This window comes from Leucopleurus acutus, assembly GCF_964270905.1.
Source record: "Leucopleurus acutus genome assembly, chromosome: 15".
NCBI lineage: Eukaryota > Metazoa > Chordata > Mammalia > Artiodactyla > Delphinidae > Leucopleurus > Leucopleurus acutus.
In genome coordinates this window covers 70,894,866-70,908,384 of record NC_139157.1, presented here as the reverse complement: position 1 = coordinate 70,908,384, position 13,519 = coordinate 70,894,866, and the positions used below count along the sequence as shown (strand labels likewise).

The window sequence follows — 13,519 nt, the reverse complement described above, 5'->3', positions numbered from 1 at the left end:
TTTCACTCAGTGAAGAAGCTGGAGTCCTTGCAATAACCTCAAAGCTTTCCTCCCCCCACCCCCTCGGCTGATCTCATCCCCTGTCCCCCCACCCCGGCTCACTCTGCTCCAGACACAATGGCCTCCCTGCTGTCCCATGAAGACAGCAGACATGTACCCATAGGGCTCTTGCCCTGGCCGGTCTCTCTGTCTGGAACACTCTTGCCCTAGATATTCACATGGCTCCTCCCTCACTTATGTCAAGTCTTTCCTCAAATGCCTTTTGTTGTGGGTCAGATCGTGTCTCCCCCCCCCCCCCCCGCCAAATTCATATGCTGAAGTCCCAACCCCCAATACTTCAGAATGTGATCTTATTGGGAAATAGGATTGTTGCAGATGTAACTGGTTAAGATGAGTTCATTAGGGTGGGCCCTAATCCAATAGGACTTGTATCCTTATAAAAAGGGGAAATGTGGACACAGAGACATGCATAGAAGGGAGATGATGGATGGGAAGATGTAGAGAGAAGATGGCCATCTACAAGCCAGGGAGAGAGACCTGGAACAGATTCTCCCTCCCAGTGTCGATTCCAGTCCTCAGAAGGAACCAACACTGCTGACACCTTGATTACAGATTGCGGCCTCCAGAACTGTGAGACAATAAATTTCTGTTGTTTAAGGCACCCAGTTTGTGGTTCTTTGTTACAGAAGCCCTAGCAACAAATACCCCCTTCTTGATGTTCTTAATGAGGCCAACTCTGGCCATCTCACTGTAAACTGGGGACTGCATTTCCCTTATCTCTGCCCCGGCACCCCCATTTCCCAGACCATATTCTATTGCTCTTTCTCTACAGCGCTTATCACCTATCATACTCTACAGTTCACGTGACTATTCTGTCTGTTGTTTATTTTCTGCTCCTTCTACTAGAATATAAATTCTGCAAGGACAGGGATCTTTATTTTGTTCACTGATAGGTCCCAAGTGGCTTGACCAGTGCCTGGAACACAGTCAGTGGTCAATAAAAATTGGCTGGATGGAGGGAGAGACTGTTTCTTGTATTTACAGGTCAGAGAACTAAGGCTCTGGGAAATTCAGTATTTTGCTCGGGCGTAAATGGCCAGTCAAGCTGGGTGTCAAGTAAATAGTGAATGTGGGGAAGGCTTGAATGATTCCCTTTCTGTTGGTTAATATTCCTCTGGTATATCTTTTGTTCTATCTCTAACTTTTGACCTCTCTCTGTTATTCTTTTAAACTTTCAATCTGTTTTAAGTAATGTTGCTTTGTTTCAGATGAACAAATGAAATTTATAAATTTTAATTTGTGAATTTATTTCTTCTAAATATACTGTGATTACCAATGATGTTTTATTTCTAGCATTTTATTTTGTGATTTCTATTTACTTTGCTTTTCTCCTTTCCTGCTTTATACCTTGCAGTTGTGGTTAAGAGCATGGGGTCTAGAGATAGCCTGTCTGGGCTTGGTTCCATCACTTGCTAACTGTGCAGTCTTCACCAGGATACCTAATTAATCTCTTTGAGATTCACTTCCTTCATATATAAAAAGGGATACTATCCACCTCAAAGCTTGTGAGCCTTAAGTGATGAAATATATAAAGAACTTTTAGAATAGTGACTGGCCTACTCTGAAGGCTTTATTTTGGCCCCTTTATTTTTATTCTCTTTTTAAACAATTATTTTAGAGATTACCCTTGAATTTTAATGAATTTACTAGATATTGCAAGTTAAAATGTTGTTTAACCCACCCTGTGAATTGTTTTATTATTAGTGTATTTTATTCATTTTTTAATTTAATTTTTATTTTATATTGGAGTATAGTTGATTTACAGTGTTGTGTTGGTTTCAGGAATACAGCAAAGTGATTCAGTTATGCATATACATATATCCATTCTTTTTCAGATTCTTTCCCCATATAGGTTATTACAAAATATACAAACAGCTCATGCAGCTCAATATCAAAAAAACAAATGACCCAATCAAAAATTGGCAGAAGACCTAAATAGACATTTCTCCAAAGAAGATAGACAGATGGCCAAAAAGCACATGAAAAGATGCTCAACAACACTAATTATTAGAGAAATGCAAATCAAAGCTACAATGAGGTATCACCTCACACCAGTCAGAATGGCCATCATTAAAAAGTCTACAAACAATAAATTCTGGAGAGGGTGTGGTGAAAAAGGAACTCTCCTACACTGTTGGTGGGAATGTAAATTGGTGCAGCCACTATGGAGAACAGTATGGATGTTCCTTAAAAAACTAAAAATAGAATTACCATATGATCCAGCAATCCAACTCCTGGGCATATATCCAGAAAAAAAATAATTTGAAAATATACATGCACCCCAATGTTCACTGCAGCACTATTTACAGTAGCCAAGACATGGAAGCAACCTAAATATCCATCAACAGAGGAATGGGTAAAGAAGACGTGGTGCATATATACAATGGAATAGTACTCTGCCATAAAAAAGAATGAAATAATGCCATTTGTAGCAACATAGATGGACCTAGAGATTATCGTACTAAGTGAAGTAAGTCAGACAGAGAATGACAAATATCATATGATATCGCTTATATGTTGAATCTAAAAAAAATGATAAAAAAGAACTTTACAAATTTACAAAACAGACTCACAGACATAGAAAACAAACTTATGGTTACCAAAGGGGAAAGGTGGGGAGAGGGATAAATTAGGAGTTTGGGATTAACATATGCACACTACTAGATATATAATAGATAAGCCACAAGGACCTACTGTGTAGTACAGGGAACTCTACTCAATATTCTGCAATAACCATTGCATTTTATATATCAGATGTTATATATATTTTATTTACATAAGTTCTGTTTAGTTCTTTTAAAAAATTGATCTTTTTTTTCATGATGTCCTGATTTTTCATGTTTTCTATGATTTATTTTATTTTTTTAATGACTCATTCATATTTCTTTTATGCTCTCTTTTAGATTGTTTCATAATTTTAGGCTCCAGAATACTAATCATCCTGGTTTTTGGCGTAAGCTACTTCTCCCTCATGGCCAGTTATTTACTTCTAGTTTTTGTCTTGTGTACAAAAACTTGTGTACAAAACTGAATCATTCAAGCCTTCCCCACATTCACTATTTACTTGACACCCAGCTTGATTGGCCATTTACTGGTTCTGTGCCTGAGCAAAATACTGAATTTCCCAGAGCCTTTTTGTCTTTTGTCTTGTGTGTGTGTGTGTGTGTGTGTGTGTGTGTGTGTGTGTGTGTGCATGTATGCATGTGTACTGTAGTGTGAGCTCTCCAGCAAGCATTATTTTTTCCTATGATTGTCCCATACATTCTGCTTTATAAAAGTTTCCCTAGGGAACAATTTTGTATTGCTTATCCTAAGGACCCAAGTAATTTGATCGATCTGGAATTGTTATGTTTTTTGCTTGGGAATTCCTGAATCATAAATAGAGTATACATTTGGATTCCATATCCACATGAAACGTGGGCTTGGAGTTTAGATTTTTTATGGGAGACTTTTTTCCTAGAGACCCTGGAAGCACCAGTTTCTTCATCCCTTTCCTCTGTGTGTGTGTGTGTGTGTGTGTAGTTCATTCAGTCTCCCTTTCAATGAAGGGGCAGCTCATCCAATAACTTTTATGAGGGAGGTTTCTATAAAGGAAGTCTCTACATCTGGTATGAACCCTATTTTTTCTAAATAGACATTATAGCCCTATTCACTGCAGATTAAAACCCCTTCCCTCCAGAGTGTTGTGGCATCAGCTTACAAACTTGCCATTCTGGCTTTAAGTGTCCTCTTTATATGTTACCTGGGAACTTCTCTCTCCTTCATAGCTAGCCCTATATTATTTTAGTTGTTGTTGTATTTTATCCAGCATTACTAAAAGTTTTACTTAAAAGAGATCCAAATCAGCTCAATTCGCCATGTTTTCCAGAACTGAAAGCTTCAGTTCTAGAGTATCAGTTTGATTTTTCTTAAAAATAGATGCCAGTGTATTTCTCTGGTGAACATCTTTATACTGTCATCTATTTCCCCATAATTTCCTCTATTTTCTTTAATATATTAAAGGTAATTATTGTATAGTCTTTATTTTTAACTCTTTACATCATCTATGGGTTTGCATCTGTTGTCTAATGTTTCTTTTTTTTTTTTTTTTTTTTTTTTTTTTTTTGGTGGTATGCGGCCTGTTGTGGCCTCTCCCGTTGCGGAGCACAGGCTCTGGATGCACAGGCTCAGCGTCCATGGCTCACGGGCCTAGCCGCTCCGTGGCATGTGGGATCTTCCCGGACCTGGGTACGAACCCGTGTCCTCTGCATCGGCAGGCGGACTCTCAACCACTGCGCCACCAGGGAAGCCCTAATGTTTCTTATTCTCATATTATCAATCATACAGTCTTGACACTTTTCATGTCTAGAAATTTCTTATTACTTGGCAGACATTGTGAGTGAAAAATCCATTGATACTACGTATGTTATCTTCCATGAGAGAAATTCCCCTGCCCCCTCCTGTTAGGCAGACAGAATGAGGGGCTATCATCTCACTCCAGTGAGGCATTGAGGTGGGTCAGGACTGAATTGCTTTTTCTTAAAATAGTTTTGGGGTATACTTGGCAAAGTAATTTTTAACACTTTTAAAGTATACAATTTAATACATTTGACCTAAGTGTTTCTCCAAGAAACCATCACCACAGTCAAGGCAATGAACACACCCATCACCCACAAAAGTTTTCTCCTGCCCTTTTGTAATCCCTCCCTCCCCATCTCTTCCCCTGGAACCATTGATCTGCTTTCTATCACCGTATATTGCTTTGCATTTTCAAGATACTTGTATGAATGGATTCATGCAGTATCTATTCTATTTTGTCTGACTTCTTTCATTCAGCATAATTATTTTGAGATTCATCCATGTTGTGTGTATTAATAGTTTATTATTTTTTTGCTGAGTAGTGTTTAGTGCTGAGTTATTGCTGAGTAGTTCATTGTGAGTAGTGTTTAGACCCTACTTGTTTAAACCCTAATTTGTTTATCCGTTTACTTGCTGATGGATCTTTGGGTTATTTACAATCTTGGCTACTATAAATAAAACTGCAATGAATATTTGGTTACAATTCTTCGTATGGACACATGCTTTTATTTTCTAAAGCACCTAGAAGAGGAATGTCTGGGTCATATGGTAGATAGGTGTTTACCTTTTTTTTTTTTTTTTCGGTAAGGTGTTTACCTTTTTAAAGAAACTGCTTAACAGTTTTCTAAAATGAGTGTATTACTGTAAATTCCTCACAGTGTATATGAATTCTTATTGCTCTACTTCCTTGCCAATGCTATGTAAGGTCAGTCTTCTTAATTTTATTCATTCTAGTATGTGTGTAGTACTATCTCATTGTGGTTTCCGATTGCATTTCACTAATGGCTAATGGCATTCAGCATCTTTTCATATGCTTATTATCCAACTGGATATCTTTGTGAGGTGTGTTTTCAAGTCTGGCTCATTGTCATATTGGGAAGTTTGCTTTATTATTGAGTTTTGGGAGTCCTTTATTCTGGATATAAATTCTTTATCAGATATATGATCTGCAAATAGTTTCTATGGCTTGTCTTTTCATTTGCTTAACAATGTTTTTGAAGAGTTTTGAAGACTGTCTTCATTTTGATAAAGTTCAGTATATCAATTTCTCTTTTAAGTGGATCATACTTTTGGTATTATAGCAAAGAAATATTTGCCAAACCCAAGTCATAAATGTTTAATCTGATGCGTTTTTTTCTAGAAGTTTTACAGTTCTAGATTTCCTATTTAGATCTATAATCCATTCTGAGTTAACTTTTGTGTATGCTGTGAGGTATGGAGCAAAATTCATTTTTTTTTTTTTTGCATATGGATATCTAATTCTTCCAGCACTATTTGTTGAAGAGATCCTTTCTCCACTGATTTGCCTTTGCACCGTTATTGAAAATCAGTTGTCCGTATATGTGTTGGTTTAGTTCTGGACATTCTATTTCTGTTCCATTATTTTATTTGCCAGTTTTATACCAACATCATACTTCTAGATTACTGTAGCTTCAAAAAGTCTTAAAATCAGATAGTGTAAGTCCTCCAACTTCATTTTTCTTATTCAAAGTTGTTCTGGGTACTTGGGGTCCTTTGCATTTTTATATGAATTTTAGAATCAGTTTTTAAATTCACTTCCTTACATCCTGTTCTGCCCAAATTCCACCCATTTCTTTGGCCATCTCTTTTCCAGAAAAGGCTCTCCAGATCCCAGGTGAAAGGAATTTCTCTTTCTTCTGTGCTCCATTCACACTTCATAATACTTTTATTGCATTTATTCGTATTTGGCTAGATGTAGTTTTCTGATCTTTCCTGCCATATAGGAATCTTGACTTTGTTCCCTTTGTCTGCTGAAAAAACTAGTTTTATACGTTGCAGGTGTAAGCCCTGCATTAACAGCTCATTTCCTGCATATTGTCAAGGAATCCAACAGATTTAGAATTGCTTATTCTATTGTTTATCTCCAAGATGGCTCTTTCTTTATCATTTCTATTACTACTACTGCACATTCAAAGAAAAATGGGATAATTATTTTCCAAATATCAAAACATAGTATAATTGACTTGTGGTGCTAACTACATGCAGCTGTGTCTTAACAATCTACTTATTGTTCACATACTCCCTCACTCATTGAACTTTTGGGAAAATGTCTATCCTTAAAGATATCAATGATATCTTTGGCTGTCAGGGCAGCAGTACCTCAACTCAGACCTACTGTATTTCTAATAGTTCCCTCCAACCCTACTCTAGCCCTCCACTGGGGGAACAGCAGTTATGCCCTCTAAAAGCTTATTATTTCTCAGGAAGAGTTTCTGTATGACGTATAATCGTGTCCTTCTTATGCGGACATTCAACCCAGAGATCCGGCAGCAGGGCAAAATGTTTAGCCTGCTTTTTGTAGAGACTACACTGTTCCATACTTATTAGGAACAAGTACAATGAGGAAATTGTTTTAGCACCTAACAAACTAGCGGCATAACTGTATGATCGCGGAAATCAGCTTTCCCATCACGCTCAGGCCTTACGTTGATGTGTCACTTACCTGGGGTAATGTTTTCTCCTGTGAGCAATGTAAGGGTTGAGACACTTAAGAATGGCTTTTGGTTTTCTCCCTTAGTCTTTCCACATTCGTTACATCTGGTGAGATCATCTGGCTCCTGTTAATATGCCGCCCAGCACTAATCATTTTTTAAAGGATCACATGTTTAAAAGGCTAGCAGACAATTAGGTGGAAGATAGAAATCCTCTTAGAGTTTTGTCCTAAAGTAAAATCTTGGTTAGTGGCTAAAGAAAATTCGCATTAAGATCTTAAGTACAGGGATATAAAAATTTTTAAAAATGCTGAACTATTAGTTGATTCCGTTAAACACTATAGCAGTTAAGCCTGTTTCTGTGGCAGCCTTAAAATGATTCCCTCTTTATCAGAGTCCTTGAGAGGCCCCTGCCATCATTGTCAATATCATCACCATCATCATGATGGAACTGATTCCTCTAGGAGATTCTAGGAAAATAAAGAGATGGGTCGGGGATGTATGTGTGTGATTGTGTGCATATGTAATGAGAACAGTGATCAGACGTTAGATGCAGGATACAAGTTCCATTTAGAGAAGATTTGATCATGAAATCCTGATATGGATGTGAACAAAGGAAGTGGTGGGAGTGAGATGGCCAGTGGAAAGGAGGAGGAAGTGAGCAGAGGTGGGAGTATAGGTGGCTCGGTTAGAAGATCTGCACATTGATGTGAATGAGGGGAGTATGGTGGGCAAAATAATGCCCCTCCCTCCTCCACAAGGTGGCCAGCTGTGAAAATGTTCCTGTACATGGCAAAAGGGACTACAAAAATCTAAGAGGATTTATACCTTCTAGTAAATTGTCTATTAGCCTTTTAAACACGTGATCCTTTAAAAGAAGATCAGTGTTCGGCTGCAAATAAACAGAAGTCATATAATCTCACCAGGTGTAACGAATGTGGAAAGACTAAGGGAGAAAACAAAAAAGCCATTCTTAAGTGTCTCAACCCTTACATTGCTCACAGGAGGAAACATTACCCCAGGTGGGCGTCACATCGACATAATACCTGAGTGTGATGGGAAAAGAGGATCCTGAGAGGAGGCCATGGGAGGAGTAGCCTGGATTATCCAGGTGGGCCCAATCTAATCACATGGGTCCTTAAAAGAGAACACTTCCCAGCTGCTTTTAGAGTCAGAAGGGGATGTAACCGCAGAACGTTCGGAGAGATGCAAGCTTGCTGGCGGTGAAGATGAAGCGGAGGGCAAAAGCCGAGGGATACGGGTGGAAACGGCAAGGAAACATTCTCTCCTAGAGCCTCCAGAAGGAACGCACCCTGCTTTTAGCCCGGTGAGAACTGTGTTGGACCTCTGACCTCCAGAACTGTAAGGTGATAAATCTGTGCTGATTTAAGCCATTAAGTTTGTGGAAATTTATTACGGTAGTACAAATAGTAGTAACATAGGGAGGATTTGGGTAAGAGATTAGAAGTCTGCTGGAGAGGGAGGCCGGGGTAAGGATTCTGACATTTACACCTAAAAAACAACAGAGTGAACTGGGAAGGGGAAATGCTCAAGCAGAGCTGGCAGTGCTGTTTGGCGGACTATTTGGAGTGAGGAGAACACTGGAGCAGAGGAATCAATTAAACCTCTACCAGAAAAATAAGGAGTGAAATGGTGACAGGGCTTCAGTGGTGGTGGACATGGGAATGGAAAAGGACATTGATATAAGCATTATTCTGAAGAAATTGGCTACAGGTTTGATGACTCCATGTTGGGAAAAGTTACTCAATGTATGGACTGAATGTTTGTGTCCCCTCAAAATTCATCTGTTGAAACCTATTCCCCAGTGTGATGGTATTAAGAGGCGGGGCCTCTGGGAGGAAATTAGGTTTCAGTGATGTTGTGAGAGTAGAGCCCTCCCGAATGGGATTAGTGCCCTTATAAATGTCCCAGGAGATCTTGCTTCTCTCTCCTCTCTGCCATGTGAGAATACAGTGAGGAGACAGCCAGGAAGCAAACCCTCACCCAGATACCTTGATCTCAGACTTCTCAGCCTCCAGAATTCCTTGTCTAAGCCACCCAATCTATGGTAATTTGTTACAGCATCCCAGATTGACGAAAAGGGTCAAGAATGCCTTAGAGTTTGGAACTCATTGGAGAATGCTGCAACTCAGGGGAGTGGGCAGCTGGTTTCAAACATGCAGACTTTTATGAGAACAGTGGGTGATTCTGGCAGGAATTAGGAACAGGGGCTGGCACTCAGGAGAAATGAAAGGTAGGGATCAGACCCAATGTTACCCTGCTGGTAGTGGTGGCTGTACCATGAGTATGAGAGTAGATGTGATCTCTGGGGATTGGAGGGAGCAGAGGGTTGTATGTAGATGGAGGTGAAAGGACAAGAGGTGGTGATAAATTTATTAAGCCCCTGCTATATGAGGGACTAGGCTGCTATGAGGCTCTGACCCCAAGCCAGGAGAGTGAGCACCTGCCTGATCTCATTAGGGTTCCTTGCACGTGGCCTTGATAATGAGCAAAACAGGTAAGACATGGGCATGCAAGTATCTTTGATCGCTGACACTGCCTGGATCCGCTGGGAGGAAAAACCAAGATGCTTCATTCCACTCAGGCTTCTCCAATGAGCAGGGTCAATTTAACCCTTTTGTCAACAGTCCTTCTCTAATGACTTCACTTTTGCCTGCCTCACAAATCCTTCCCCCAAGTAGCTTCTAGATCCTTCTCCAAGGAGTTAACACAGGCCACGTACAGTTCTATGATCTGTTCTCTGCATCAGGACTTTCTCATTGTAATATCAATACCCTAAGGTGGGGACCACTGGCAGGCCACCAGGAGTTCAAGAGCAGGCCAGGCTTACTGAGACTAGCTCCACTGGACCAGACTCCTGCCATGGTCCTGCCTCTTCGCTTTTGTGCTCCAAGGATGCACACCTGGTACAATTATCGCACCCCCCCCCCCCGCCCCGCTTTTTGTCCCCTTTTCCACAAAGTCTCGTCTCTTGTTACTGAATTTACTAACAACCCATTTTATTCTACTAATGGAACTTGGTGCCTCTCCCCCTTTCCTCTGAAATTAATACTGCCCTTCAAACTGATTTCTTACAACAATCCTAGAGAGTAGGTGTTGGTGGGAAAAAATTTTTCCCCGTTTGCACCATTTAAGTAGTGGTGATGGAAGCTTTCAGCAAACCTGGAGAGAAAACTGGACTTACTTTGGTTTAGAGGGAAGGAAATAGGTTAATTTATGCTAGGAACTAATCCCTTACCAAGCTGGACAGGTGCTGAGAAGGAATACATGTGCTTTTCATTAAAGACTCTTCGATAGAAACTGAAAAAGGCTACAATTAACAGGTTCAAATACTAAAGTAGAATTATCTGCAACTTGGATTAGAAAACTTTCAAACTTCACTATTCCAACCATTGCTAAGGGGCTCTTCAAAGTAGGAGGCCACTGAATAGTTATGTAACTACAAAGTGTCCAATTCCAAGTAAGTTTACCTGTTATATAACATGCCTGCAGATATTACATCTACCCAGTTAGAGCCCTTAGGAAGTATGAGTGGGAAAGAGGAATAGATGTTTCCATCTTCTTGGCATTTAGTCACAAATTTAGGATTTTTCTAATATAGAATGGGACCCTAATACTAAAGCCTGGATTTCTGAGGGTTGATGGGTAGATACTAGTTATGGAACGCTGTGGGCTCACAATAGATCCAATCAGAAATCTCTGCACAAAAGCAGCGGTGAGAGCAGCAACCATGTATCTTGACCAGGTTCCTGAAGCGAAGGCCTGTGGATGCAGGTGTCCTACGACATTGTGAGGGAGATGGAAGTGGTAGAAGAGGACTGATAATTTCTGGAGTCTGAATCTTCATAAAAGCTTTCCTTTTCAAGATGGCCTAAATGTGTCCACCTTCTGTGTTCTCATCCTAGACCCTCAGTGCAATAACTAAGGGATGGGGTATGGTCCCCAAGGTTTCTAGTTGTAACTAATAGTTCTGATAGTACGTATGGACCTTTACTCTGTAAGTAAAACTGAAGCCGTGCCATGTGCACAGCTTATTCCAAAATAGAATATGGAGTCCTCATCAATGTAGGACGTACTTTCTCTGTTAGTGATAATCTAGTGTCTGTACTTCTTGTGTTTCAGAATCAGCTGTGTTTGTGCTTAGAATGAACGGCCCACGGATAGTCAAAAAACACGGGGGCGGGGTGTAGTTATAAATGAGCAGGTTTGCAAATAAAAAAATCGACAAAAGCACACTCAAATAATAACCAAAATAGTTTATAACTTAAAATTCTTTCACATAAAAAACAACAAACTATAATTAATGCTTTCTACCCTCTTAGGAAAAGGACATTAAAAATTCTGGACATTAATTGCATTCCTTTAATTTCCACATTTCACATTTGCTACCTATAATTTCACTAAGATTTATTTCAACTGTCCTTTATAAAGCATTTCACTTTGTAATGATTATTCTAGAACTGCACTTGCTGGCATGTAGTTACTGAGCACTTGGAATGTGCTGGTCCAAACTGAGATGTGCTATAAATGGAAAACTTGCCAGATTTGGGGGACTTAGTATGAAAAAAAGAATGTAAGAACCCAATTTTTATATTGTTATTTTAGATATATTACATAAATTACCAAAATTAACTTCATTTGTTTCTTTTTATCTTTTTAAATGTGGCTACTAGAAAATTTAAAATCACATGTGGCTCGCACGATCCTTCTACTGGACAGCACTGGGCCAGAACATTTGAAAACAAAGTCGCTGCAGCTTTAACTTACCCGTTATCTTGGATGCCCACTATCTGCTTTTGGAAATGAAATTGTAAAACAAAAGAATAATCTGGCTACCTTTATGCATGCTTTTAATTTTTTCTAGTGAACATATATTTACTTTTTAAATGAAGTAAAAATGTTATATTCTGTTTATAACCTTAAAGTTACAAAAAAGGGACTGACATTTAAGACATGTAGCATGAAAGATTAAAACAGTGAATAAATCAAATTCCCCTATTACTTGTGAAATATATTTTGCACTTTTACATCAGGTGCAAAATGAGGCACCTAGAGGTAGGAGTGGAAATCTGGGAGAACACGAGAGTTCACTCCCTATCTACTTGTACAGAAGTTACAACTCTCATCAGGATGATCACGGAAGCGCCACTACTCTAGTGCCTGTCCGAGCCTCTGTGCTCACATTCCTGTCTCTGTGGGAAAGAGGAGCTGTCCTTCTGGCCAGGAATTGAGAATACACACTTAGTCAATGACGGCAAGGTATCTGCAAGTTTGTTTTCTTTGCGTATCTAGCGCGGAAGTGAGACCTTTTGCAATCAATCTCACTAGTCCTCGTCACCTGACCAAAAGGGGCTTGTCCATAAATCATTTAAAATGTGACTGGTTAATGATTTTCAGTAAAATACACCATTAATGCTGCTCTTTTTTTTCCCTCCTAATCGGTAAAGGGTAATTTATTTTGAAATGTTGCTTTTGTGTTCTGGCAACATACTGTTAACACTTTTTTCAAAAGCATCCTTCTGACAGAGACCCCATCCACCGTCCATCTTCAGGCCTTTCTGTGAGGTCACATGAAATGCGAGTTTCTAGTGATGCTCTGGTGCCTTCACTTCTTCTGCCAAAGCAACTGGCATGACCAACCCCTGCCGGTGCAGCTCTCGGAGAACATCCAAAATCGAGTCTAACTCCGTGCGGAACTTGTCCAGCTCGCGATTCTTCAACTGTGCAAGTCTTTTCCATTTCTCAATTTCTTTGTTTTGCTCGGTTTCTACTACTTGGTGTGTCTGCTGTATTATCTGCAAATTAAAAAATGCCGAATTACTTTTAGAGTTCATAGTGTGGGTGAAGAACCTCTAATAGCCTCAAAGAGCTCAAGTGGGACGATGCTGATGACGGTAAACCTGTGACCTATATATCAGAGGGGAGGGAGGCAGAGGGAGGGGAGCATTACCTAACGGGCCCCGCTGGGTCAATAAACAGGCTTGTAAGTAAAGAGTAAGTGGGAATTTTAGTATCTAATTCTGATAGGGAGTCATGGAGTTTAGTCTTTTTCTTTTAAGCCATGGTGGGGGGAGGGGGGAAGGGTACCATTTAAAGCATCCAATACCTTGGAATGAATCCAAACATCCCCCAAATGCTGTTTTTGGTTTTTTTAAAGAATTTTTTTAAAAATTTAATTTAATTTTTGGCTGCATTGGGTCTTTGTTGCTGTGCGCAGGCTTTCTCTAGTTGCGGCATGTGGGCTCGGTAGTTGTGGCTCGCAGGCTTTAGAGCGCAGGCTCAGTAGTTGTGGCGCACGGGCTTAGTTGCTCCGCGGCATGTGGGATCTTCCCGGACCAGGGCTCGAACCCGTGTCCCCTGAATTGGCAGGTGGATTCTTAACCACTGCGCCACCAGCTAAGTCCCTAAAATGCTGTTCTTAAGAACAG

At 39.9% G+C, this 13,519-nt stretch overlaps 1 protein-coding gene across 1 annotated transcript in view; it reads right to left on the bottom strand.

Annotated features, from left to right (window-relative positions):
• Positions 1-12,573: 12,573 nt before the first annotated feature.
• Positions 12,574-13,519, bottom strand: part of CEP162 (centrosomal protein 162) — a 90,218-nt gene continuing 89,272 nt past the window's right edge. The window contains exon 27 of the mRNA XM_082856042.1: positions 12,574-12,886. Within this exon, the coding sequence (XP_082712168.1) occupies positions 12,677-12,886 (210 nt within the window). The 3' untranslated portion in view covers positions 12,574-12,676. The remainder of the gene's footprint in view (positions 12,887-13,519) is intronic.